The sequence below is a fragment of the Mobula hypostoma genome, chromosome 25 (assembly GCF_963921235.1).
Source record: "Mobula hypostoma chromosome 25, sMobHyp1.1, whole genome shotgun sequence".
NCBI lineage: Eukaryota > Metazoa > Chordata > Chondrichthyes > Myliobatiformes > Myliobatidae > Mobula > Mobula hypostoma.
In genome coordinates, this window is record NC_086121.1 from 9,656,284 (window position 1) to 9,682,830 (window position 26,547).

Below are 26,547 nucleotides of genomic sequence, written 5' to 3' on the forward strand. Positions count from 1 at the left end.
CATAAAAGTTGCCGGTGAACGCAGCAGGCCAGGCAGCATCTCTAGGAAGAGGTGCAATCGACGTTTCGGGCCGAGACTTTTCGTCAGGGAAAGAGGTGTATGGATTTTAGATTTTAAAACCTAGAAGTGTACAGTATTGCCCTTCGGCCGTGTAAAATTTATAATAGAGTGGACGTGCATGGGATGTTTCCAGTGGTGGGAGAGTGTGGAACCAGAGTGCTCAGCCTCAGAATAGAAGGACGTCCCTTGAGAACAGAGATGGAGCCAGAGGGTGGTAAATCTGTAGAATTCATTGCCACAGACATTTGTGGAGACGAAGACACGTTTAGGTTGATAAGTACAGGCTGACCTTCACTAATCCGGCACCATTGGGACCTGAGGAGTGCCGGATTAGTGAAAATGCTGAATTACAGAAGGATCACATTAAGCATTATCAGTGCCAGATTATCAAAGGAACCGGATTACAGGTAGTTCAATTAGTGAAGGTCGAACTGTACTTAATTATCAAGGGTGCCAAAGGTTATGGGGAGAGGCAGGAGAATGGGGTTGAGACGGAAAATAAATCAGCCATGACCAAATGGTGGAGCAGACTGGATGGGCTGAATGGCTTAACTCTACCGCTATGCCTTATGGTCTTATGTTATGCTGTCCTTTTAACCTACTGAAGGATCACACTTAACCTACTACAAGATTTTGGTCATAGACCAGCTACGATCTCAATTAGCTTAAGATGTCTAATGACTATTCCTGTTCCCCTGTCGTGAATCATCTTAAACCATTCACTACACTGAAGGCACTCTATAAATGGAAGCTGCTGTGAGATCAGAGGGGCAGTGAAACCTGTAATTCCATGCCTTCCCTGTTCATGGCTGGAAAATTTAATTGCCTTATTTCCTTTTTAAGCACTGTCTACTTTAAACCCAAGAGGAAAAACAAAGAAGGTTATTGCCACAAATAACAATGAATGGTTCTGAGGGTCTAATTACATTTAAACAAAAACTAGATTTTAATACATTATCTCAGTTTTGCGCTCACTACTCCCCTGCAGCACTCTAATTAATTAAGCTGAGTTAACAGTTACTTAACCCAGGTTCAAAATGTTTTATTGCAATTTAAGCCGTAATCAGCCTTATATTGCATAATACAGAAAATTCTGCTTTGTACATTTCTCCGCTGAAACCAGATACAGAAAGCAAACTCTACCCTTCGTAGTCTGTTGTAGATGCTTCTACTTAAGCGACCTGCTTCATTTGATCTGCTAGGCTGGGATTTCAAACTGATTTAAAATAGAATCTGTACGAGCTGCAGTGTTACACTTTCTAGAGTGTGGCGTTGCACTTGAAAGAGTTCAGACTTGTGTTTCCAAAGCATTAAATGGCACCTTGGAACATTTCAGATTATGGAAGATGGTAACTTACAGAATCAGAATCAGGTTTCTTATCACAAACAAGAGAAAATCTGCAGTTGCTGGAAATCAAAGTAACACACACAAAATGCTGGAGGAACTCAGCAGGCCAGGCAGCATGGATAGAAAAGAGTAAACATTTAATGTTTTGGGCCGAGACCCTTCATCAGGACTGGAAAAAGGAGATTAGAAGTTAGAGTAAGTAGGTGGGGGTGGAGAGGGAGAAGTACAAGGAGGCTGGGAGAAGGGGAGAGCTGAGAAGTTGATTGATGAAAGAGATAAAGTGCTGAAGAAGGGGGAATCTGATGAGAGAGGACAGAAGGCTATGTAGTAAGGGAAGGGTAAGGAGCACCAGATAGAGTTAATGGCAGGTAAGGAGAGAAGGAAATGGGAATGGAGAATGGTGAAGGGGAGGGGACAATTACCAGAAGTTCAAGAAATCTATGTTCGTGCCTTCAGGTTGGAGGCTACCCAGACAGAATATGAGGTGTTGCTCCTCCAACCTGAGTGTGATGTCATTGTGGCAGTAGAGGAGGCCATGGACCGACATGTCAGACTGACATCATGTTCTACTCCGCTTGAGCATTGAATGCTGTTGGCAGGTTTATTATCACTGACGTATGTCATGAAATTTATTGTTATGTGGCAGCAGTACAGTGCAATACATAAAATATACTATAAATTATAGTTAAGTATTGTATATATTTTAATTAATAAAGTAGTGCAAAGCAAAAGCAAAAATAGTGAGCTAGTGCTCATGGGTTCATTGTCCTTGCAGAAATCTGATGGCAGAGGAGAAGAAGTTGTTCCCTTCTCAACCTAATAACTTACTTGTTGCTTCAATGTACTTGATTCATGCCATTACTCACACAACCTATAGCGCTAATCTTGTTCAGCTTTCGGGATCCATAAACAGATGAGATTCCCTTTGCCATGGGTACGTTTGGGGGCATCATGTTCTACTGTGCTCGAGCCATGAATGCTGTTGGCACTCAATATATAAACAGTCACATAAAAAGACTTAAAATGTGTAAACGGATTTAAAATCCCAAGAGAAATGACGGGGGAGATTTAGCAGACATTAAATAAAGTATTTGGTTTCTATTGCTAAATGCCCTTAAGTGGTTAGGGTACATGGTGCAAAGCAGAAATGGTTTACTGGACAAGTTCTAATTATATAAGCACCTGCCCCTCAGCTGTGCCCTTCAGAATGTCTCCCTGTTGCTCTTTGGTTCAGTGTTGTCTCCAGGCAACTTAAATTGTCCAGCTCTGAAGACTGCTTTTCTTCACCCTCAATCTCTTGATTTGTTCAAAGTTCAAAGTAAATTTATCATCAAAGTACACATATGTCACCATATACTACCCTGAGATTTGTTTTCTTGCAGCCATTCACAGCAGAACAAAGAAATACAATAGAATCAATGAAAAACTGCACACAAAGACTGACAAAAGAACACAAACTGCAATTACAAAAATAATAAATAAATAATGCTGAGAACGTGGGTTGTAGAAAGTGAGTCGGTAGGTTGTGGCATCAGTTCAGCACTGAGATGAGTGAAGTTGTCCACATTGGTTCAGGGGCCTGATGGTTGAACCTGGTAGTGTGGGATCTGAAGTTCCTGTACCTCCTTCAGTGGGAATGCAGTACGGAGCATTCTAACATGCTGCATCACTGCATGGTTCAGAAATTGCTCTGTGGCGGATAGGAAGGCTTTACAGTGGGTTGTCAACACTGCCCAATGCATCACTGGCACCAACCTACCTGCCATCAAGGACATATGTACAGCAAGGTGCTGGAAAGGAAGCGTAACATCAGGAAATATCCCAGCCACCCTTCACATGGACTGTTGGTCCCACTCCCATCTGGGAGTAGGCTACTTAGGACCACCAAATTGAAAAACAGTTACTTTCCCCAAACAGTAATGCTGATCAACACCTCCACCCACTAACCCACCCCTCCACACCCCAACCACCACTACTTTATCATTTCCTGTTAGTCACTTTATGTACAGACACTCCAGTGCCTAGTGTCACTTTATGGACATACAATCAGTCTATGTATATAACCAATCTTGTGCATTTGTATTTGTTGTATTTTCTTTATTGTTGTGTCCTTTATCTTATTGTGTTTTTTGGTGTGGTATCAAATCCGAAGTAACAATTATTTGTTCCCCTACATTTGTGTACTGGAAATGACATTAAACTAGCTGGGAACAACTTTCCCTGTGACATGGAATTAACCTGTTGCTTCAAATGAGAAAAGACTGCTGTACAAGTGAATTGAGGGTAAAATAGACGACAAGAAGTATTGCGTAGTAGTTAGCGTGTGACCTGGGTTCAGTTCCACCACTGCCTGTAAAGAGTTTGTACATTCTCCCCAAGACCTTGTGGGTTTCCTCTGGGTGCTCCGGTCTCCTCCCACATTCCAAAAGCGTGCGAGTTAGTTGGTTAATTGGTCAAATGGGTGTACTTGGGCAGCATAGGCTCATTGGGCCACAAGGTCCTGTTACCGTCTTGTATCTCTAAATAAATAATAAATAAATAAAGTAGCTCTTTTCAGTTGAGGTATAGACAGGCAGGAAGGGATTGCAGAGGAACTGAAGGAGCCAGCAACATTTTGTGTACTTCTGGATACAAAAGGAAATGAGGGAGAGAAGGAATAGTTCAGTACCATTAGATAATTCAAAGGTTCCCTGTTCTGTAATGGGAAGCATGTTTTGGAATGAAACAAAGGAAATGAATCAGCAGTTTGTTGAAATTATCCCCCTTTTAAATTATCAGAATCAGGTTTAATATCACCGCCATATGCCGTGAAATTTGTTAACTTTACAGCAGCAGTACAATACAATACGTGATAAATAAATACAGGTGAAAACATGCTGATTACAGTAAGAATATAATATATATGTCTATCACATAGTTAAGTTAAAAATAAGTAGTGCAAAAAGAGTAAATAAAGAAGTAGTGAGGTAGTGTTCATGGTTTCAATGTCCATTTAGAAATCTGATGGTAGAGGGGAAGAAGTTGTTCCTGAATCGCTGAGTGTGTGCCTTCAGACTTCTGTACCTCCTTCCCAATGGTAACAATGAGAAGAGGGCATGTTCTGGGTGTGGGGTCCTTAATGATGGTTGCCACTTTCCTAAGGCCCAGCTTCTTGAAGATGTCTTAGATACTACAGAGGTTAGTACCCATGATGAAGCTGGCTAATTTTACAAAATTATACTATATTTAGATTATTTTTTCAAATAAGCAATAACCTCTACGTTTAACATTTCCCAAATTAGAAAAGTATAGAATTAATGCATCAGCTCCCACCCCTGCCATTAGTGTGTGTAAAACTCAATGGCAGCTCAATAGTGTTGTGGTTAATGTAACGTTATTATAGGGCCAGTGACCCAGGTTCAGTTGTCTGTAAGTGAGTGCTTGGGTTTCCTCTGGTTACTCCTGTTTCATCCCACATCCCAAAGATGAGTAGGTTTATTACTCACATAGGTGTAATTGGATGACACAGGCCCGTTTTGGGCTAGAAGGCCTGTTACTGTGCAGTATTACTAAGTAATAAACAACTGTGTGCCCGTAATTTTTCTCATTTTACTGAGGCATTCAGAGTGTGTGATGACATAACTGACCAGTTTATAAACTTACAACCTGATGGGCCTTTTACTAATATTATGTACGGCAATTCATCACTTAAGTATCTGCAGTACCTGCAAGTGAAAAAAAAAATCAGCTGTTTGTTTTGTACCTTTCATCAATCAATCTTGTGTAAGAGTTAATGAACACGTTGTTCAACAAGGAAGAAACAAGGTGTTGGGTGAAAGCCAGTTGTGTAGGAGATAAAACTGCATAAATCAGTTACTTTTGGTTGGATTAACAGGGATCACTGGGGCATGCATCGGGGCCGGTGTGCTTCACTGGAGGTGGCGTGGTGCTGTAACTGGGTTGCAGTCAATGCTCCTCCTCCCCCCCCCCATGTTCGCTCAGGGGGAGACGGACTCTATTGTGGTTGACTAATGATTTTGATGGGCTGAGGGGGGAGGTCAGGACTATATACGTGCATATTCTGCATCATCATATTTTAATGATATTCTATATGTGGTTGTTGTCTGCAAGGACTGGGTCTCAAGCTGCAGTATCACCTGGTGCACTCCACGGGGGTGGTGTGGTGCAACGTGCCGGCTGGAGTTGGTGCTGCCCCCCAGTGTTCACTTGGCAGGAGACAGGCTCTATTGTGGTCGACTGTGGATTGATGGCACAAGTTTCGGGACTGTTTTATTGTGTGATTGTTGCTTATTGCGTGATTGTTGATACTATTTGTGCTTGGAATCTTGTGTATGCTTTGTGCTGTTGGTACTGTGATTTGCACCTTGACTACGGAGTAACACTGTCTCATTTGGCTGTATTCATGAGTATTCATCTATGGTTCAATGACAGTTAAACTTGAATTGGTTGTTGGTGCAAATGAAGAGTTCCAACAAAGTCATGAATCTTTTGAAATGAGAGGACTAACGATGGCACAATCAGATTTGGGGTTTTACTTACTAGACTTGAAATATGTTAAGTACCATCTTCAAAATAATTGGGACTAATCATGTATTCCAGCAAGGGTGTCATGGATGTTGTGAGCTGTCCACAAAGTGTGGCTATATGTCACCAGCACCATCTTAGTTCACTCTACCCACTACCTACATATCCACAACCTAACTTAATAACTTAACATTCCACAACCTACAGACTCACTTTCAATGACTCTACAATTCATGTCCTTGGCATTATTTATTTATTTTTTATTTGCACTATTTGTCTTCTTTTGCACATTGATTGTTTTTCAGTCTTTTTTTTATAAATTCTATTCTTTTCCCTCAATTTCTTGTAAATGCGTGTAAGAAATGAATCTCAGGGTTGTATACTGTATATGTACTTTGATAATAAATTTACTTTGATTTTAGGGTATTGGATTATAACGTAGCAATGACAATGTGAGAAAATTGCAGGCATACTTAATTCTTAATAATAGTGTGAATGTATCCTTTGAGTTCTGAATCATCTATTTTCTTATTGAGCTTTTTAACATTACTTATTCCAACCTATGTAATATTACTCAATTTTGTATTTGCCTCCGGTCAACTACTCCTGAAGCCTCCAGTCACACATCTAGGCCAGGGGTTCCCAACCTTTTTTATGCCATGGACCAATACCATTAAACAATGAGTCTGTGCACTTCAGGTTGGAAGCCCCTGATTTAGACTATGCACTCCTGTCGTGCTTCTCATCTTTTACCACTTAAACTTGAGGCTGTTGTATATACAACTAGCCATGTCCCAGCTCTCAGTGTCCTGTTCCTGTTCACCCATGTGCTGATATAGGTTAGCTTCCAGTTAATGAACATCCTTTATTTTTAAAACCATCATATTTGATTTCAAATTTCTTCATGACCTCAGCCCTCCTGAGCTACATAAACTCGTATGAATCTCCAAGGTCTCTAGTTCTCGATTCTTGCTCTCAATTTTAGTCACTCCAACATTGTTGGCTGTGCCTTTAGTTACCGAGACACAAAAACTCCTGAAATCTCACAATAAACCCCTCTGCCTGGCTGCCTCTTTTACCCCTTGAAAGCTATATCTTCACTGATATCTAATCTTGTGGTTTGTTGTCAAGGTCTGTTTGATAACATTCCTATGAAGTGCCTTGAAACATTTTACAAGGTTACACGCTCTATAAAATTGTTAATGGCCACCTTAATATATTATGGGTAGATTATAAGACTTCCTGCTGCCATTATTACATAATGGATTGCCATTTTTGGACATTTCAAGGAATGATAAAGATCTTACAAAAATAGCTTGACATTGGTGCTGTCTAGGCAGATGTAAAAGAAGATCAGCTCATCTCCCATAGCATAAATATTGGACTGACGTTATATTTAATTTTGTCTGTCTGATTTGGAGCTCAGCTCAGGTACATATGCCCCAAAGGTTTATACTACTTCAAAGAGTTCAGGAAATTTTGCATCACCATCTGGTGTGGAGGGGCCACTGCCCAGGATCGAAAAAAGCTGCAGAAAGTTGCAAGGCCAGCTCCGTCATGGGCCCTAGCCTCCCCAGCATCAAGGACAGCTATAGTACACAAAAAGAAAAAATCTGCAGATGCTGGAAATCCAGTGCAGCACACACAAAATGCTGGAGGAATTTAAGGCAGAGATTGATAGGTATCTGAGTAGCCAGGGCATCAGAGGTTATGGTGAGAAGGCAGGGGAGTGGGAATAAATGGGAGAATGGATCAGCTCATGATAAAATGGCGGAGCAGACTCGATGGGCCGAATGGCCGACTTCTGCTCCTTTGTCTTATGGTCTGATTCTGAATCTGATTCTAAGCCGGAGCGTGCTTGTAATTCCTTGATTTTGACACTTTAGACTGTAGGATGTTCCTGTGATGTAACATATGGTGAACTGGGGGTGCACTGTTTATAATAAAATGGTTTCAGTACTTAAAATGAAAATATATTACCAGCTCCACTGATTTACAGTGATTGTACAGTCACATTGCATTTTTACTCTGTGGTTTTCTGGGATCTGTTGTGGCATTTTAGATATCCAGCTCATCATTATAGATTGGATTAAATTAGTTTTATTAATCATATATACATACATCAAAATATTGATACAGTGAAATACATTGTTTTCATCAATGACCAACACAGCCCAGGGATGTGTTCAGGGCAGCCCTCAAGTGTTATCACGGTTCTGGCACCAACATAATATGTCCACAATTTATTAATCCTAACCCATTTGCCTTTCGAATGTGGGAAGAAACGGGAGCATCTGGAGGCAACCCATGTGGCCACGGGGAGAGCACACAAACTCCTTACAGATGGGTGGGAATTCAATCTCGATCACTGGTGCTGTGAAGTGTTACGCTAACCGCTGTACTGCCACGGTGAAATCACTTTTACAAACACATCTACAGCAATGGCAACTATATGCACTTCAACTTACCCCTGGGAAAAGTGCATAACAGATTGTTCTGATATCAAAGATTAAAGCAATTTCAGGTGTGCAATGACCAGATAATTTGCTTTAGTGATGCAGGGATAAATACTGTCCAAAGACAGACAAGTAATCAGCATTTTCTCGTGTTTGAAGTGGCCTCTGCTGATGTCTATTTTTCTTGTCTTTCCCTTGCCTCCTCTCACTGATCTCCCAATGCCATTGGAGTAGAGCAACTGAGATTTGCTCTGTGAATTCAAATAATTCAATTTAGCCAGTGCCAATGCATTACTGGATCTTGTAATATTTGCGCAAAAGTATAAGAGAGAGCAGAGCTCTTCTGTGTAAGCGCTTTGTAAAATATGTTACTTCTTTTCATCTTTAAGGATTGTTTTAATTCTAGTCTGTTAGATGGGACATTTGATTCATTGCATCAAGCACAAGAGTTGCAAGTTAGTGCTCTGGAGGTCACAAACGCGAGAAAATCTGTAGATGCTAAAAATCCAAAGCAACACACACACAAAATGCTGGACGAACTCTCTGGAGGTGTACTGCATAGAAGGAGCCAGTAATGCCTGTGCTAGAGCAGCCCAACTTATCACATTTCTCTGCTCTTTTGCATAGTGAGCCTCTGCTCCAGCAGAAATGTAACTTTGGAAACATAAAAGTAATTGTTCTGAGATGAACAGTCAACTCTATGTGGATCCGAGAGAGACTGTGTGACAGAATGTCTTATTTTGGGAATTTTACCATGTGCAGGGCACTGTAACAGGAACCAGTTTCCTCCTCTTCTGTTACATTTCATTGAAAGAAGGTAATGGTAATGAAGCAGGCCCTTCGGCCCACTATGCCCATGCTGACCTTCAAGAAATTATCCATAGTAATCATTTTCCAGCACTTGATCTCTGGCCTTGTGTCTTGATTATTCAACTGTTTGTCTAGAGAGACTCTCAAATGTTTTGAGAGCATCTGTCAAGCAGATTATTCCAAATTTCTCCCACTTTCTGGATGGAAAAGAGTCATCTCCTCAGCATCCTCCTCTGCAAAGAAAACAATCCCAGCCTACCCATATTTTCCTTTGGAAATGAAATGCTCCATCCCAGGCCCATTTCTGGAGAATCCCCTCTACACCCTCTACCAGGGCAATTGCATTCTTCCCATATAGTGCAATACTATATACTAAAATGGTTAAATAGAATGCACCATTTATGCTATGTGTTTGAAATAGTTCCTGTGCTGATCTTCTCTTATCTGTTCTGTTTTTCTAGAGATATATTTTGCCTCTCCTAGCATCCAGCAAGGAAGACAAGAAACATCTGCAGAGGATCGAGTCGGGTATAACCGAACTAAGTGGGACCATATCACAGACAGGTGAAGATTAGTGCTATCATAAATTTGCCTTTACCTTTCTTCAGCTCATTAACTCAGGGAAAGAGTTCTAGAAATGGTATCCAAATTTTCTGAACTTGAAAGCTGAAGGCTTCTATACTTCTATCTGTATAGTTCAAACTATTTTTAACAAGGAGTGTGTTGCTAATATCTTAATAGGACCCAATTATGTTCCATGTCCCTGTAACAATGTTTGTATTCATGATTTTTGTTTTGTCCTGTGACCTTGAAAGAGGCCATTTTAACCTATTGAGTATATGCCATCTCTTAGGACAGGCATGTGCTCTCGTTATTTTTTCCTATTTTCTATTCTCCCCACATTTCCATCAGATTCTACCTACAAAACTACAAATCTTTGAGATGACTCGTGTTGTTACTGGTGCAGACAAATCACGGTTCATAGATTCATTCAGTGGCTGCTCTGTTAGGTACAGGAGTGGAACCCAATGTGGTCTTCTGCTGCTGTAGCCCATCCATGGTGAGGTTTGACATGTGTGTTCAGACATGTTTTTCCAAATGTTACATTTGTTACATGTGTTTATTTAAGTTACTGTCACCTTCCTGGCAGGTTGAATCAGTCTGGCCATTCTCTTGACTCCTCATTAGAAGGCATCTTAGACTACAGAACTGCCACTCACTGGGTGTAATATTCTTTATCTCACCATTCTCTGTAAGCCCTAGAGAATGTTGTGCATGAAATTCCCAGGACATCGGCAATTTTTGAGATACTCAAACCACCCCATCTTGCACCAACAGCCGAAGATGTTTGCATTAATGAGCAGGTGTACCTAATAAAGTGGCCACTGAGTGTATGGTTTAACTTTGACTTTTAAGCACCTTTTCAGACACAAACTCTGAGTTTTGAGCATGGTGCAGAATCACAACAATGGGAAGTAGAATTGCTCTGGGTATGATTGTGAAAGAGCAGATGTGTTGGTTTATTGAGTTTGAATGTGATTAGATTGTCAGGATTAGGAAATTGCCAATTAGCCGAATGATTACCGGGTCAGCTTGGTGAAACAAAAGTTAAATCAACTCACTGACTTGCAAAGAGCATTTGTTTTGATTATCCTTCCATTTTGGTTCCGTGTGGTAGTTCTCTAGTTTCCAGCATTATATGGCAATCACAGTTCCTTCTTTTGCTGAGAGTTTGACGTCTTTTTGTTGTACAAAAAAAAATATGGTTGCTGAGGTTCTTTTCCACCAGAATGAGGTTTAATACCACTGGCATATGTCATGAAATTTATTAACTTAGCAGCAGCAGTACTATGCAATACTTTATACTTTATTGTCGCCAAACAATTGATACTAGAGTGTACAATCATCACAGCGATATTTGATTCTGTGCTTCATGCTCCTGGAGTACAAATCAATAGTAAATATTAACAATTTAAATTATAAATCATAAACAGAAAATTGAAAAGGGAAAGTAAGGTAGTACAAAAAAACCGAAAGGTAGGTCCCGATATTTGGAGGGTACGGCCCAGATCCGGGTCAGGATCCGTTCAGCAGTCTTATCACAGTTGGAAAGAAGCTGTTCCCAAATCTGGCCGTACGAGTCTTCAAGCTCCTGAGCCTTCTCCCGGAGGGAAGAGGGGCGAAAAGTGTGTCGGCTGGGCACATGATAAATAAAGAAAAAAAACTGAATTACTGTAAATATATGAGTATTATGTGTGTGTGTGTGTGTGTGTGTACATATATATATATAAATAAATAAAAATAAATAGTTAAATAAGTAGTGCAAAAACAGAAATAAAACAAAATAGTGATGTAGTGTTCACGGGTTTAGTGTCCATTTAGAAATCAGATGGCAGAGGGAAAGAAGCTGTTCCTGAATTGCTGAGTGTGTGCCTTCTGGCTTCTGTGCCTCCTTCCTGACGGTAACAGTAAGAAGAGGGCATGTCCTGGGTGATGGACGTCACCTTCTAGAGGCACTGCTGCTTGAAGATATCTTGGATACTACGTAGGCTGGTACCCATGATTGAGCTGACTAATTTTACAACCTTATGTAGCTTCTTTCAATCCTGCGCAGTAACCCCCCCCCCCCCAACAGACGGTGATGCAGCCAGTCAGGATGCTCTCCACAGTACATCTGTAGAAACTTTCAAGTGTTTTAGGTGACATACCAAATCTTCTCAAAGTCCTAACGAAATATAGCCATTGTCTTGTCTGGATTTTTGAAAGCAAATGCGCTATAAAAGCTCCCAAGTGGTCATCTCAAGGCTGAGCAGTTTGAATGTGTTTTGTGAATATTTTAAATCATACTCTTTTTTTTCCTTTTGCTTAAGCAACTGCAAATAAAAAGAAACCTCGGCTTTAGGATTGTTGGGAGACATTTAATGAAGTTAGATTTGTCGCTGCCAACAGTCATTTAACAGCAATTCTAAAATGAATGTACCTAAATTACCCATTATACATCAAGGAAGCAAAATAACTGCTGTAATCAAGGATTTTTTTTCTGGTTCCAGGAGAATTGTCTTTGAAATCTTAGCTTCTGACAGGTTTTTGTCCATCTCTATGGTTCTAATGAGAAATAGCCATTGAAGAAAAATCTGGTGGAAGTTAATTGCTTTAACCTCTGTGCTGCATCTTTCTTGCTGAAGCGTGTACCGAGGGCACCTCCAGCTCGATAACACTTTGCCCAAGTGGCTACTCTTTACCTAAGGGCCTCAGTAATAATTATTAGCAGGCCACTTGACCTCACAAGGCAAACTGCCTGTGCCTCATGCAGTTTTCATCGTAGCAGTCAAATGTGGAACCAGTCAATAAACATTACCAGAAATGAGAACCATGGCTAATTTTTAACTTCCTTTTTTGCCTCAAAAATTGTGGAGGGCATTTATAGCTACATCACCATCTGGGTACCATTTATAAACTCAAAAGTTAAATAAATGATGCCTGCACTGTAAGAGTTACCAGGCTCCTTGAGGGCTTTTTATCTTTGTAGTTTTTGTATTTTTGAGATGATCTAATGGACTTGATCAAAAACACAGTATGTTGTCCAGTGATCTTTCCTACATTCCTTGTGAAACCAAGAGTCTGAAGATTATTCTCAGGAAATGTTGGTGGAAAGAATTGACTATATCAAATGTTTACATCTAGGAAAATGCTAACAAGATGTTGAATTAAATTATCATCTTGCTTCACTACAAACAGAATGATAAGCTAAGATGTGTTTTATCTGTAGAATTGGATTGGCACTTAAGGGTGTCCTGAGGATAATGGAAACCGCGGATTGATTACCAGTCCCTGTACTGGTAGGAGAGCGAGTCATCAGCATACAAAGATGATGCTGTTTGTGACTTGGATTTGCTATTTGCAGACACAGGAAGTACATAAGTGATAAACATGAGAAATTCTGCAGGTAGATGCTGGAAAACCAGAACTACACACACAGAATGCTGGAGGAACTCAGCAGGTCAGGCAGCATCTATGGAAATGGATAAATAGTTAACATTTTGGGCGGAGACCCTTCTTCAGGACTGGAAAGGAAGGGGAAAGACCACAGAATAAAAAAAGTGTGTGGGGTGGGGCAAGAGGATAACTAGAAGGTGAAAAGTGAAGCCAGGAGGGTAGGAAAGATAAAGAGCTGTAGCAGAAAGAATCTGATAGGATCATAGGAAAAAGGGAAGGTGGAGGGGACCCAGGGAGAGGAGATGGGCAGGAGAGAAAGAGGTAAGAGGTCAGAGTGGGGAATAGAAAGGGAGGGGGATGTGAATTATTTTTCACCAGAAGGAGATATTGATATTCATGCCATCAAGTTGGAGGGTACCCAGACGGAATATGAGGTGTTGCTCCTCCACCTTGAGGGTGGCCTCGTCTTGGGCCAAAAGGAATGTCAGAACAGGAATGAGAATCGGAATTAAAATGTTTGGCCTTCAGGAAGTTTTGCTTTTGGGGGATGAAGCGGAGGTGCTCGATGAAGAGGTTCCCCAATTTACGATGGGTCTCTTCAGGAGCACCAGACAGCATAGATGACCCCAGCAGATTTGCAGGTGAAGTGTTGCCTCACCTGGAAGGTCTGTTTTGGGGCCCTGAATGGAGGTGAGGGAGGAGATGAATGGGCAGATGTGGCACTTTAGCCACTTGCAGAGATAATGCCGGGAAGGAGATTAGTAGGGAGAGATGAATTGACAAGGGAATCATGGAGGGAACGATCCCTGCAGAAAGCAGAGGAGGAGGGGGAGATGAAGGTAGATTTGGTGGCAGGATCCCTTTGGAGATGGTGGAGGTTGTGGGGAGTGTTGCAGAGGCTCATGGGGTGGTGGGTAGGGACAAGAGGAACTCTATCACTGTTAAGGCAGTGGGAAGATGAGGTGAGCCTGGTTGTTCGGAAAATGGAGGAGATCAGGGTGAGGATTAGCATCAATGGTGGAGGAAGGGAAACCCCGTTCTTTGAAGAAGGAGGACATCGCTGACATCCTGGAAAGGAAAACCTTATTTTGGGAACAGATGTGGCGCAGGCAAAGCAGCTAAGAAAAAGGAATAGCATATTTACAGGAAACATGATGGGAAGAGGTATAGTCAAGGTACCGTGGGAATCAGTAAGTTTATAAAAAATGTCGGTCGACAGTACGATCGAGAATGAGGATGGAGGTGTCCGAAATGGACAGAAGTGAATTTAAGGGCAGGGTGGAAGTTGAAGTTGATGAAATCGACGAGTTCAGCATGGGTGCATGGAGCAGCACCAATGCAGTCGTCAATGTAGCAGATGAAGAGTTGGTGAGCATTACCAGGGAAGGCTTGGAACATGGCTGATTTATTTTCATAAGTGAGGACTATCTGTGGCAATAAATTTAACTGACCAGAAAACTATATATTTATTCTTATATTTCTTTTGCCTTTTGATTTTGCTTTGTAATTAACATTTTCTTATAAGAAGCTTTACAGTTTGCTTTTCGTAAGTACAGTAATAAGTACACAGTGATACATTATGACCACAAGAAAGTCGGCAGATGCTGGAAATCCATGGCAATGCACACATAATGCTGGAGGAACTCAGCAGGTCAGGTCAGATCACGACCGTTAATGGGAAAGAATAAATAGTCAGCATTTCAGACCGAGACCCTTCTTCAGGACTCAAAAGGAAGGGGAAGAAGAAGTCAGAATAAGGAGGTGTGGGGTGTAGATGAAGAGGCTATCTAGAAAGTGATAGGTGAAGCCAGATAGGGGAAAGGTCAAGGGGTGGAGAAGAAGGAATCTGATAGGAGAGAAGAGTGGATCGTAGGAGAAAGGGAAGGAGGAGTGGACCCGGGGAAGAAATAGGCAGGTGAGAAAAAGTACAAAGTCTGAGTGGGGAATAGAGGAAGGTTTGGGGGTTGGGGGGGGGGAGTTTGTTTACCAGACAGATAAATTGATATTCATGCCATCAGATTGGAGGGTACCCAGATGGAATATAAGGTGTTGCTCCTCCACCCTGAGGGTAGCTTCATTATGGCATATTGTATCACTTTGATACATTATTCTTATGATCTTATGTCTTATTATTCCATGCATGCAACATTGGGTCTGCGCTAATATCACCTGGTGAATGTTATTGACAAATACAGACAGGAAAAATGTATGCAGCGCTGTAGAGTAGTGGTTAATGTAATGCTATTTCAGCCCCAGTGATCACCAGTTGGGGTTCAATTCCTGCCACTGCCTGTAAAGAGTTTGTATGTTGCCCCTGTGACTGCGTGGGTTTCCTCCAGATGCTCCAGTTTCAAAGTTCAAAGTAAATTTATTATCAAAGTATGTATGCATCACCATATATTACCTTGAGATTTATTTTCTTGCAATTCCTCCCACATTCCAAAGGTGCATGGCTAAAGTTAGGGTGAGTGAGTTGTGAGCATGTTGGCACGGGAACTGTAGCAACATTTGCTGGCTGCCCACTGCAATCTTCACTGGTTTGATTTGATGCAAACAATGCATTTCACTGTACTGCATACTTTGATGTACCTGTGACAAATAAAACTAATCTTTATCTTCTTTAAACTATGAATGAAGATCATTCAATTCATGTTGATTCATATGGCAAGAAACATCTTAAAATTGTTATTTGGGTTTATTTTTAAGTGGTTGCAGGTTTTTTCTCTCTTCTGCTCTGCCTAAACATTTATTCCACATGTAGACCAGTGTGTACCAAGGAGAATTTCCAGCTGTAAGGTCTAAAAGGAGTGCGCTTTAAGATAAGGTTAAGATAAGCTTTATTTGTTATATGTACATTGAAACATAACAGTGAAATTCGTTGTTTGTAATTGGTAGATTCAGTTCTATTCCTGTAGTTTGATGGTTAGGATTTCCTTGTTGGTGTCAAAGAGCTGAAAGACACCAGCATACCATACACAAAATGCTGGAGGAACTCTTCAGGTCAGGCAGCATCTTTAGAGAAGAATAAATAGCCAATGTTTCAGGCCAAGACTCTTCTTCAGGACTGGAAAGAAAGGGAGATGACACCAGAATATAAAGGTGGGGGAGAGGAAGAAGGATAGCTAGAGGGTGATAGGTGAAGCCGGGTGGTTGGGAAAGGTAAAGGGCTGGAGAGGAAGGAATCTGATAGGAGAATCACAATCAGGTTTATTATCACCGGAATGTGTTGTGAAATTTGTTAACTTAGCAGCAGCAGTTCAATGCAATACATAATATAGAAGAAAAAAAGAATAATAAATAAATCAATCAATTATAGTATACATATATTGAATAGATTAAAAATCATGCAAAAACAGAAATAATACATATTAAAAAAGTGAGGTAGTGTTCAAGGGTTCAATATCCATTTAGGAATCGGGTGGCAGAGGAAAGAAGCTGTTCCTGAATCGATAAGTGTGTGCCTTCAGGCTTCTGTACCTCCTACCTGATGGTAACGGTGAGAAAAGGGCATGCCCTGGGTGCTGGAGGTCCTTAATAATGGAACCTGCCTTTCTGAGACACTGCTCCTTGAAGTTGTCCTGGGTACTTTGTAGGCTAGTACCCAAGAAGGAGCCGACTAAATTTACAACCCTCTGCAGCTACTTTCAGTCTTGTGCAGTAGCCCCCCACCCCCCATACCACTCAGTGATATAGCCTGTCAGAATGCTCTCCATGGTACATCTATAGAAGTTTTTGAGTGTATTTTTTGACATATCAAATCTCTTCAAACTCCTAATGAAGTATAGTCACTGTCTTGCTTTCTTTATAACTACATCAATATGTTGGGACCAGGTTAGGTCCTCAGAGAGCTTGACACCCAGGAACTTGAAACTGTTCACTCTCTCTACTTCTGATCCCTCTATGAAGATTGGTATGTGTTCCTTCGTCTTACCCTTCCTGATGTCTACAATCATCTCTTTCATCTTACTGACGTTGAGTGCCAGGTTATTGCTGCAACACTACTCCACTAGTTGGCATATCTCACTCCTGTACGCCCTCTCGTCACCACCTGAGATTCTACCAAGAATGGTTATATGATCAGCAAATTTATAGATGGTATTTGAACTATGCCCAGCCACACAGTCACAGAGTAGAGCAATGGGCTAAGCACACACCCCTAAGGTGCACTAGTGTTGATCGTCAGTGAGGAGGAGATGTTATCACCAATCCACACAGGTTTGTGATCTTCCGGTTAAGAAGTAGAGGATCCAATTGCAGAGGGAGGTACAGAGGCCCAGGTTCTGTAACTTCTCGATCAGGATTATGGGAATGATGGTATTAAATGCTGAGCTATAGTCGATGAACAGCATCCTGACGTAGGTGTTTGTATTGTTCAGGAGGTCTAAAGCTGTGTGAAGAGCCATTGAGATTGCATCTGCCGTTGTTCTTGTGTGGCAATAGGAAAATTGCAATGGGTCCAGGTCCTTACTGAGGCAGGAGTTCAGTCTAGTCATGACCAATCTCTCAAAGCGTTACATCACTGTAGATGTAAGTGCTACTGGACAATAGTCATTAAGGCAGCTCACATTATTCTTCTTAGGCACTGGTATAATTGTTGCCTTTTTGAAGCAAGTGGGAACTTCCGCCTGCAGCAGTGAGAGGTTGAAAATATCCTTGAATACTCCCACCAGTTGGTTGGCACAGGTTTTCAGAGCCTTACCAGGTACTCCATCGGAACCTTCTGCCTTGCGAAGGTTCACTCTCTTTAAAGACAGCCTAACATCGGTCTCTGAGACAGAGATCACAGAGTCATCAGGTGCGGCAGGGATCTTCACAGCTGTAGTTGTGTTCTCCCTTTCAAAGCGGGCATAGAAGGCGTTGGATTCATCTGGTAGCGAAGTATCGCTGCCATTCATGCTATTGGGTTTTGCTTTGTAGAAAGTAATGTCTCTGCCAGAGTTGTCATACATCCAATGTTGCCTCCGACCTCGTTCGAAATTGTCTCTAAACCCTTGGAATTGCCCTCCATAAATCATACCTGGTTTTCTGGTTCAGGCCTGGGTTGCCAGACTCGAATGCCACAGATCTAGCCTTCAGCAGACAATGTACCTCATGGTTCATCCACATTTTTTGGTTTGGGAATGTACAGTAAGTCTTTGTAGGCACACACTCATCCACACAGGTTTTACTGAAGTCGGTAACAACTGCAGCATACTCATCCAGGTTCGAAGATGAATATCCCTGAATACAATCCAGTCCACAGATTCAAAGCAGTCCTGTAAGCGCTCCTGTGCTTCCCTTGTCCATACCTTCTTGGTCCTCACTGCTGGTGCTTCAGTCTTCAATCTCTGCCCATACTCAGGGAGTAGAAGTATAGCCAGGTGATCAGACTTTCCGGAGTGAGGGCATAGAATAGCACAGTAGGCATTCTTGATGGTGGTGTAACAATGGTCCAGTATGTTGTTTCCTCTAGTATTACAAGTCATCTGTTGATGGTAACTGCTTAGTGATTTTTACAGACTGGCCTAGTTAAAATCTCCCAAAACAGTGGCGAAGGCATTAAGGTGCACTGTTTCATGTATGTTTAGTCCATTGCTGAGATCATCTAAAGCCTGATTGATATTGGCCTGAGGTGCTACCAAAATGAACCTGGAAATCTCATACAGTAAGTAAAAGGATGGCACTTAACTGCTAGATATTCCAGGTCTGGTGAGCAGAATTGGGACAACAGTGATATATATGTGCACCAAGAAGAGCTGATCATGAGGCATACTCCCCCACCTCTGCTTATCCTGGCAGCGTATAGTAAAGCCATTGATCTGAATCACTGCATCCGGTACAGAAGGGGTTAACCAGGATTCCATGAAACAAAGGACACACACGGTCCTAATGCCCCTCTGATTCAGCACCCTACCTCTGAGATCATCGATTTTATTCACCAGAGACTGCATGTTTGCCAGCAAGATAGTTGGTGCTGGGAGTTTAAAACTCCATTTCCTTAAATGCACTTGTATCCCTGATCTGCAGCCACGCTTCCTGTGTGGAATCCTACGAGGTCCCCAGTCAGCATCATTTCCGTCAGTTTTAAGCAGCGATAGTTTGTTTAAACGTATTAAGACATCTTCGTTGACTGTACTGACCTTGGAAGCATTTGTGCTTTTTAGCTGTATCAGGTTGAAACGAGAATGTTTAATCATATCCATTGAGAGATCTGCTGCTACATGAGTTGCCACTAGGCATCTCGGAGAGGAGACTAGCCTCCAACCTTATAGCATGAATACTGATTTCTCCTTCTGGTAAAAAAAAATTACCCCTCCCCTCTTCTATTCCCCACCCTGGCCTCTTCCCACTTCTCACTTGTCTATCTCCTCCCCTGGTGCCCCTCTTCCTTCCTTTTCTCATATAGTTCACTCTTCTCCTATTAGATTCCTTCTTCTCCAGCCCTTTACCTTTCCTACCCACTGGCTTCACCCATCACCTTCTAGCTATCCTCCTTGCCCTCCTTCCACCTTTTTTTTCTGGCATCTTTCTCCTTTCCTAGTCCTGAAGAAAGGTCTTAGCCTGAAATGTCAACTGTTCATTTCCATAGGTGCTGTGTGACTTGAGTTCCTCCAGCACTTTTTGTATGCAAAATCTCGTGTTTAAAGACACCAGCATACAAAGCTTCCGGACACTGTGATATGGATTCCCCATTTCTAGTGTTATCAAGAAACAATAAAGGCTTGAACCCTGGCTGGGTAACCACTCAGCTTGCAAACCAGCAAATAAAAAAAGCTTTTTAAACTTCTTGCAGGAAGTGAATCAAGCAGAATGCTATATACATAGATTCAGTCCGAATTGGAAATATCATAAATTTCAAAAAAAGAAATAAAATCCATAGAATTTTAAAGCCACTGTTTTGAAGAAAGTATTTTTCATCCATATAAAATTAGTTTCTCAGTCCCAGAGATGTTCTCTTATTTCCATATAGTGTGGAAGAAGGCCTTTCGGCCCAAAGAGTCTGAGCCAGTTCAGCACTAATTATTCATCAGCAGGCTATTAAAAACTCACTTTTCATCTCAATTAACAAGCAGAACCAGAATTAAATTTATTATCACTGACATCTGTCATGATATTTGTTACTTTGCAGCAGCAGTGTAATGCAAGTCGTAAGAAAGTGCTGTAAATTACAATAAGTATAAAGAAATAAACCAGTAGTGCAAAACGGGAAAAATAGTGAGGTCATGTTCATGGGTTGGTAGACATTTTAGAAATCTGATTTCAGAGAGGAAGAAGCTGTTCGTAGAACATTGAGAGTATCTTCAGGCTCCTGCACCTCTTCCCTGATGGTAGTAATGAGAAGTGGGCTACAGCCCTCTGCAGCTTTTTCCAATCCTGTGCTTTGGCATCTCCATACCAGATAGTGATGCAACTAGTCAGAGTGGACAGTACATCTGTAGAAATTTGTGTGTTTTTGATGACGTACCAAATCTCTGCATTCTCCTAATGAAATATAGCTGCTGTCATGCCTTCTTTGTAACTGCATCGATATGTTGCACCCAGGTTAGATCTTCAGAGATGTTAGCAGCCAGGAATTTGAAACTGCTCTCACCCTTTCTATTGCTGACCCCTCATTGAGAACTGTTGCGTATTCTTCTGACTTCCCCTTCCTGAAGTTCACAATAAATTTCTTGGTCTTACTGATGTTAATGTTGTGACATCACTCCACCAGCTGATCTAGCTCACTTCTGTATGCCTTCTTATCATTGTCTAAAATTTTGCCAGTGACATTTGTGTCATTGTCAAATTTTTGGTATTTTTCTTACAGTGGAAATAGTGTCTGCAGAGTTGAAGTTCATGTGATATCAGTGATTTCTGTATTGATTGCTTAACAATACAAAGACTCAGCCTGCAGAGATGTGAAGAATTGTTCACAAGCTCTTAAATTTCCTCGCTTAAGTGCATGCATGTGTGGACACCAGAAGTCACAATCTGATTTGCAAAGCACTGACATTAAACAGTGCTACAGCCACATATTATATGACAAATATTTTGTGGGTCACTTTTTCTAACCCTTTACCAATTCCATTTTCCTGCATAAAATCTCTTCTCAGATACTTCCTTTTAAAACCCATGCAGTCACGAGGAGAACGTACAAACTCCTTGCAGACAGCAGCTTTCTGTTCATTCGTTAAGCATCCCTCCTATTACTGACCAACTAGAATTGCAGACTCTACTGGTCAAGATACTGTTTGATCATTTTGAATTTTACTCTTACTGTTATAAAAGTTGCACACCTCTCATCTGAATTGCTTGGGGCCAGAAGTGTTTTGGATTTTGGAATATTTGCATCTATAAAATGAGATAGCTTGGGGATGGCACCCAAGTCTAAACACAAAATCTATTTATGTTACGCATGTAGCTTATACCCTGAAGGTAGTTTTATCTAATATTTTTAATAAATTTGTGCGCAAAACAATAATGTTTACATTGAACCATCAGAAAGGTAAACTCTCACTGTCTTGGGTGTTCAGGTGGACAGTCAGTGGTTGTTTGGCATTCTGACTCTGAATTTATGTGCTACCGATAAGTAGTCTTTGCTTTACACTTGTTCACCACACATGTATACTTAACAGTAAAAATTATGACATACCATTCATATAATGAAAATATAATGTGTGGGGGGTAACAAAAGTAGCATGGTGGGACATTCTCATTGTGAGATATCAGCCACGTTCTGTGGATAGAAAAGGCTAGTTTAAAATGCTGGATACTTTCACCATTCTGAAAATTAATTCCCCAGCTTTTATTTCTTAAACCTCACCTAAAAATCTGGCCAAAATCAATGTACCCAGAGCCTTGTCAAAGCAGTCTTGTTATCTGAGAAGTGATCTGTTGTGGTATTGAGGTTAGTGCTTCCTTGTACTTGAGGGAAAGAAATATCACACTCCCCCACATCCCCACATCCACAACCACCACTACTTTAATCATTTCCCGTCAGTCACCTAATGTAGAGACTCTCCTGTAATTGGTGTCACTTTTTGGACATACAATCAGTCTATGTATATAATCTATCTATGTACTGCATTTATATTTATTGTGTTTTATTATTATTATTATTATTATTATTATTATTATGTTCTTTATCTTATTGTATGTGTTTTTTTGTGCTGCATTGGAGCCAGAGTAACAATTACTTGGTTCTCCTTTACAATTCTGTACTGAAAATGTCATTAAACCATCTTGAATCTACAAAGCAGCTATTTCACCCGTTGGGAAGAGTTTAACAGGTTTCATAAATGTAATTTTATTTTCCTACTAAATAAATGCAAGAGCTTGTGGTTCCCTTTAAACAAGCATGCACAGCGACAGTAAATGACGATCACCTTTGTGAAACTGATCCTTGGGAGTTTTTCCTCAACGAGATAGCTTGCTATTGGAGTGAGACATAGATATTGTTATTTTTGTTACTTCAGTCTTACTCACTCTGCCATGCAAAATAAAAGTGACAAGAGAGAACTAGTTTGTTCTAAGGATAGAGTAACAGCTCTCTGAATTAATGTTTGACTGAAAAAAAAAGATAATCATGTTGAGTTTCCGCAGATTGTTAGTCAATGCTCCAAACAATGTAACTTCAATAAAAAGAATGCTGATACAGGTTCAAGTCATGTGAGTGAACGATTGAGTTAACCTTGGTTAACGATTGAAGGAAATACTGTTTACTTGTAGTATTCCATCCCAGCAGAAGGTTTTTTTCTGAAGAACTGAAACGTTTTTTCTCATTGCTTTTTAGGATTAAAAAAGCTGGTGATGGATCAATTTCACAGTGAAAATTTCAAGCTGTAATGTTTTATGAATGTCAAAATAACAGCTTACATTGGTACTACTTCTCAGGACTATGCTTCCTTAGATCTAATTTATACTTACTTCAATTGGGATAGTCTAGAAAGAATAGTTCATTATATATTGATGTTATTTTCATAGGGATATTGAATAGAGTAATACCCTTTCCCGTAACAGTTATCTCATTCAGATAAATATGGTTGATTTATGCACTATTTGGATTAATCTGTTAAAAAAAAACAAAAGTAGTAACTTGTTGAAGAGGCAGTGGAAGTGTCATTACTCCGTAAGACACAGGAGCAGAATTAAGCCATTTAGTCTATCAAGTCTTATCCCTTTCAATCTCGTTCGGCCTTCTCATAACCCTTGATGCCCTGACTAATCATGAGCCTATCAACTTCCACTTTAAATATAACCAATAACTTAGCCTCCACTGCCACCTTTGGCAATAAATTCAACAGATTCACCATTCTCTGATTAAAGAATTTCCTCCTCGTCTCTGTTTTAAAGGGACATCTGTCTATACTGAGGCTGTGCCCTCTGGTCCTAGACTCCTCCATTATAGCAAACATCCTCTCCACATCCATTCTATATTTGATAGTTTTCAATGAGATAAAACCCCTCCCCCATTCCAGAACCATCAAAAGCTCTTCGTATATTAACCCATTCTTTCCTGGGATCATTCTTGTGAACCTTTTCTGGACCCTCTTCAATGCCAGCACATCCTGTGGGCCTAAAGTTGCAACCTGCAGTTCCAAGTGCAGTCTGACCAATGCCTTATAAAGTCTCGGCATTAAATCCTTGCTTTTATATTCTAGGCCTCTTGAAATGAATGCACTATGAATGCCCTGCTGCAGCTGGGTTCATGTAAAATCCCCTGCCTCCACCACAACCCTCTGTTGTCATAATACATTTTGACTGAGGTTTCTAAATTAATAAATGTGGGGTTTTTGTTCTGCTGTTTGACTGTACATAAGTAGCGTGTGAGGTCTTATTTAGAAGAATCACAAAACTGACTGGGAATTTATGAAGTCAAAGTCAGTGATGCAGGAAGAAATTAGCAAGTTCCTTTTACAGTATTTTACAGTACAAAGCATGGTTTTGGTGGGAGGGTGACTATTAAGTCATTTTGCAATTTCACTACAATTAAAGCACTTGATTTCAGACTTTAGATGAATGTGTTAAAATTAATGTTACTGATTGAGGTGCTTTTCCTGTTTTAATTTTCTTTAATTTTTTTACATTTCTATATATAATTTTCTTCAAAATTACTGAGGTAATTTTATAGAAATAATTCCTAACTTGAATATTATAAAACATTCTTCTTATAAAAAAGAAGCTTGAAAAAAAACTTTAAATTCCTAAAGCATGATAGTAACACTATTACAACGCCAGCAACTTGGGTACAATTCTCCCACTGTCTCTAAGGAGTTTGTAAATTCTCTTTGTGACTGCGTGGATTTCCTCTGTGTGTTCCTGTTTCCTCCCACATTCCAACAATGTAAAGTTAATTGGTCACGTGTGTGTACTTGGATGGGCCTGTTACCCTGCTACATCTCTAAATAAAAAAATAACTTACTTCAACAGCCACGCAGACAGACAGGGAATAGAGGTGGGGCCGGGAATATATTCCACAAGGAGACAGGTGGGATTTATTTAAATTGACATCACGTGTAGCATGATGATTGTGGGTCAAATAGCCTGTTTCTGTGCTGCATAATTCTATATTCTATTGGACTTCATATTCTCAATAAAAATTGTTCACTGTTCCAGAATTCAAAGCTAGCCTTCGATTCTTCTTATTTCAAAATAATGAGGCTATTCAGCAAGTCAAAACCATACCGGCTTTGAGAATGAGCCCATTGATCCGATTCCCCTGCTTATTTTCGTACAGAAGGAAACCAGAGCACCTGGATGAAGCACATGGGACTAGTGGTGGTTGTCCATCATGTCCGACAGTGACAGGAGACCTGTGTGGGAGAGTTTTTAAAATGGGAAAAGCCGTTGCGCTGGGGCAGTTCCACTCTCTCTACCTTAGAAGTCTGGTTCCAGTGGTACAAACAAGTGTCACAAGCTTGGGTCTTCCTTGGTTGCGCCTTTATTTCCTGCGGAGCATGAAGAAAGCTCACCTCTGTCCCAGGATACTGACGGACTTTTACCGCTTTACCATTGAGAGCATACTCACCAATGCATCTCAGCGTGGTATGGCAATTGTACCGTATCGGACCGCAAAGCACTCCAGCGTGTGGTGAAAACTGCCAGCGGATTATCGGCACCCAATTGCCCATCATTGAGAACATCTACCATAAACGCTGCCTGGGCAGGGCGGAAAGCATTATCAGGGATGCATCTCACCCTAACCATGGACTTTTTACTCTCCTCCCATCTGGTAGGCGCTACAGGAGCCTCCGCTCCCGCACCAGCAGGCACAGGAAGAGCTTCTTTCCTGAGGCTGTGACACTGCTGAACCTCTCATCACAGCGCTAAGCAGTATTCCATCTGTATTGTACTGTCTCAGTACTTTTATATTTGTCTACTGTAGCACTTTTTTACTTGCAGTTATTTTGTAAATAACACTATTCTTTGCATTTCTGGTCAGATGCTAAATGCATTTCATTGGCTTTGTATCTGTACTCGGCACAATGACAATAAAGTTGAATCTAATCTAATCTAATATCTTCTGTGTTTTGGTATGCCCTTCGCTCTCCATGGAGCGTTGCAGAACTGCCTTCCTGGCCGTTGGATCCCATTGTAGATCTCATCCACCCAGTCTGCTGGAGCTGGCTTTGCGTGCTAGGAGAGGCATGTCCACATCTCAATGGGGTATGTGGCTCGCCGGCTACCCTCACCTGGTTTAGCCTGCATGTCCAAGTGGGGTCCCGGGATGTGGCTGCAGTCACTTGCAAACAGCTACTTGGAGCCACCGGTGAGAGCTGAGTGTCTGGTGGGGAGCAAAGGTGAGTGAGCTGCCCCAGAATGGACATGACAAACCCCTTCACCAGAGGTGCTACCCCTCCGTGGATACCCCATATGGGATCAGAGGGAGGATATGCAAACTCAGTTTAGCTGGTACCAGGGGCCAGGATGGAACCCAGCTCACTGAGGCTGTGAGGCAGCAACACCGTTCTGCTAAAAACACTCTCTGCCCTGCCTTCAGCTTTCTCAGTGCAAAATCATAGGCTGAGATTGAGAATTTTCATTGAACTTGGAAGTCTGATGGGGTTTAAGATTTTAAAAAAAGCAACCAGGCTAAACCAATGGGAACCTGTTTATAAATTTCTGATCTGACCATCACTATAAATATAGCAGTATCAAAAATGCCATTAAAACTGTTTGAGGGTGAAATGCTATTTTTTCATCAAGAACAGAGAGTACATATGACAATATTGAGCAAATTATCCTAACCTACTTAATGCATTGACATGACCTGAACCCACTTACCCAGGAGTACATACCTGACCTCCCAAAATACCCTACACACTGTCCAGTTGCTCAGATATTCAGCCTCTTTTTAGCTGCCTCTGTGCATTCATCTCTTCCCCTTGTGTAACAAGCAAAGCTTCCCCTGCTGTGCACCTTGTCCTAATTTCTTCCCCAGCTCCCATTATGTCT

At 41.0% G+C, this 26,547-nt stretch overlaps 1 protein-coding gene across 4 annotated transcripts in view; it reads left to right on the forward strand.

Moving 5' to 3' along the window:
• The window catches only part of pex14 (peroxisomal biogenesis factor 14), a 349,841-nt gene that overhangs the window by 270,550 nt on the left and 52,744 nt on the right, over positions 1–26,547 (forward strand). For all 4 annotated transcript variants that reach the window (XM_063033388.1, XM_063033385.1, XM_063033386.1 and 1 more), the window contains one exon: positions 9,660–9,762. In XM_063033388.1, the coding sequence (XP_062889458.1) occupies positions 9,660–9,762 (103 nt within the window). The remainder of the gene's footprint in view (positions 1–9,659; positions 9,763–26,547) is intronic.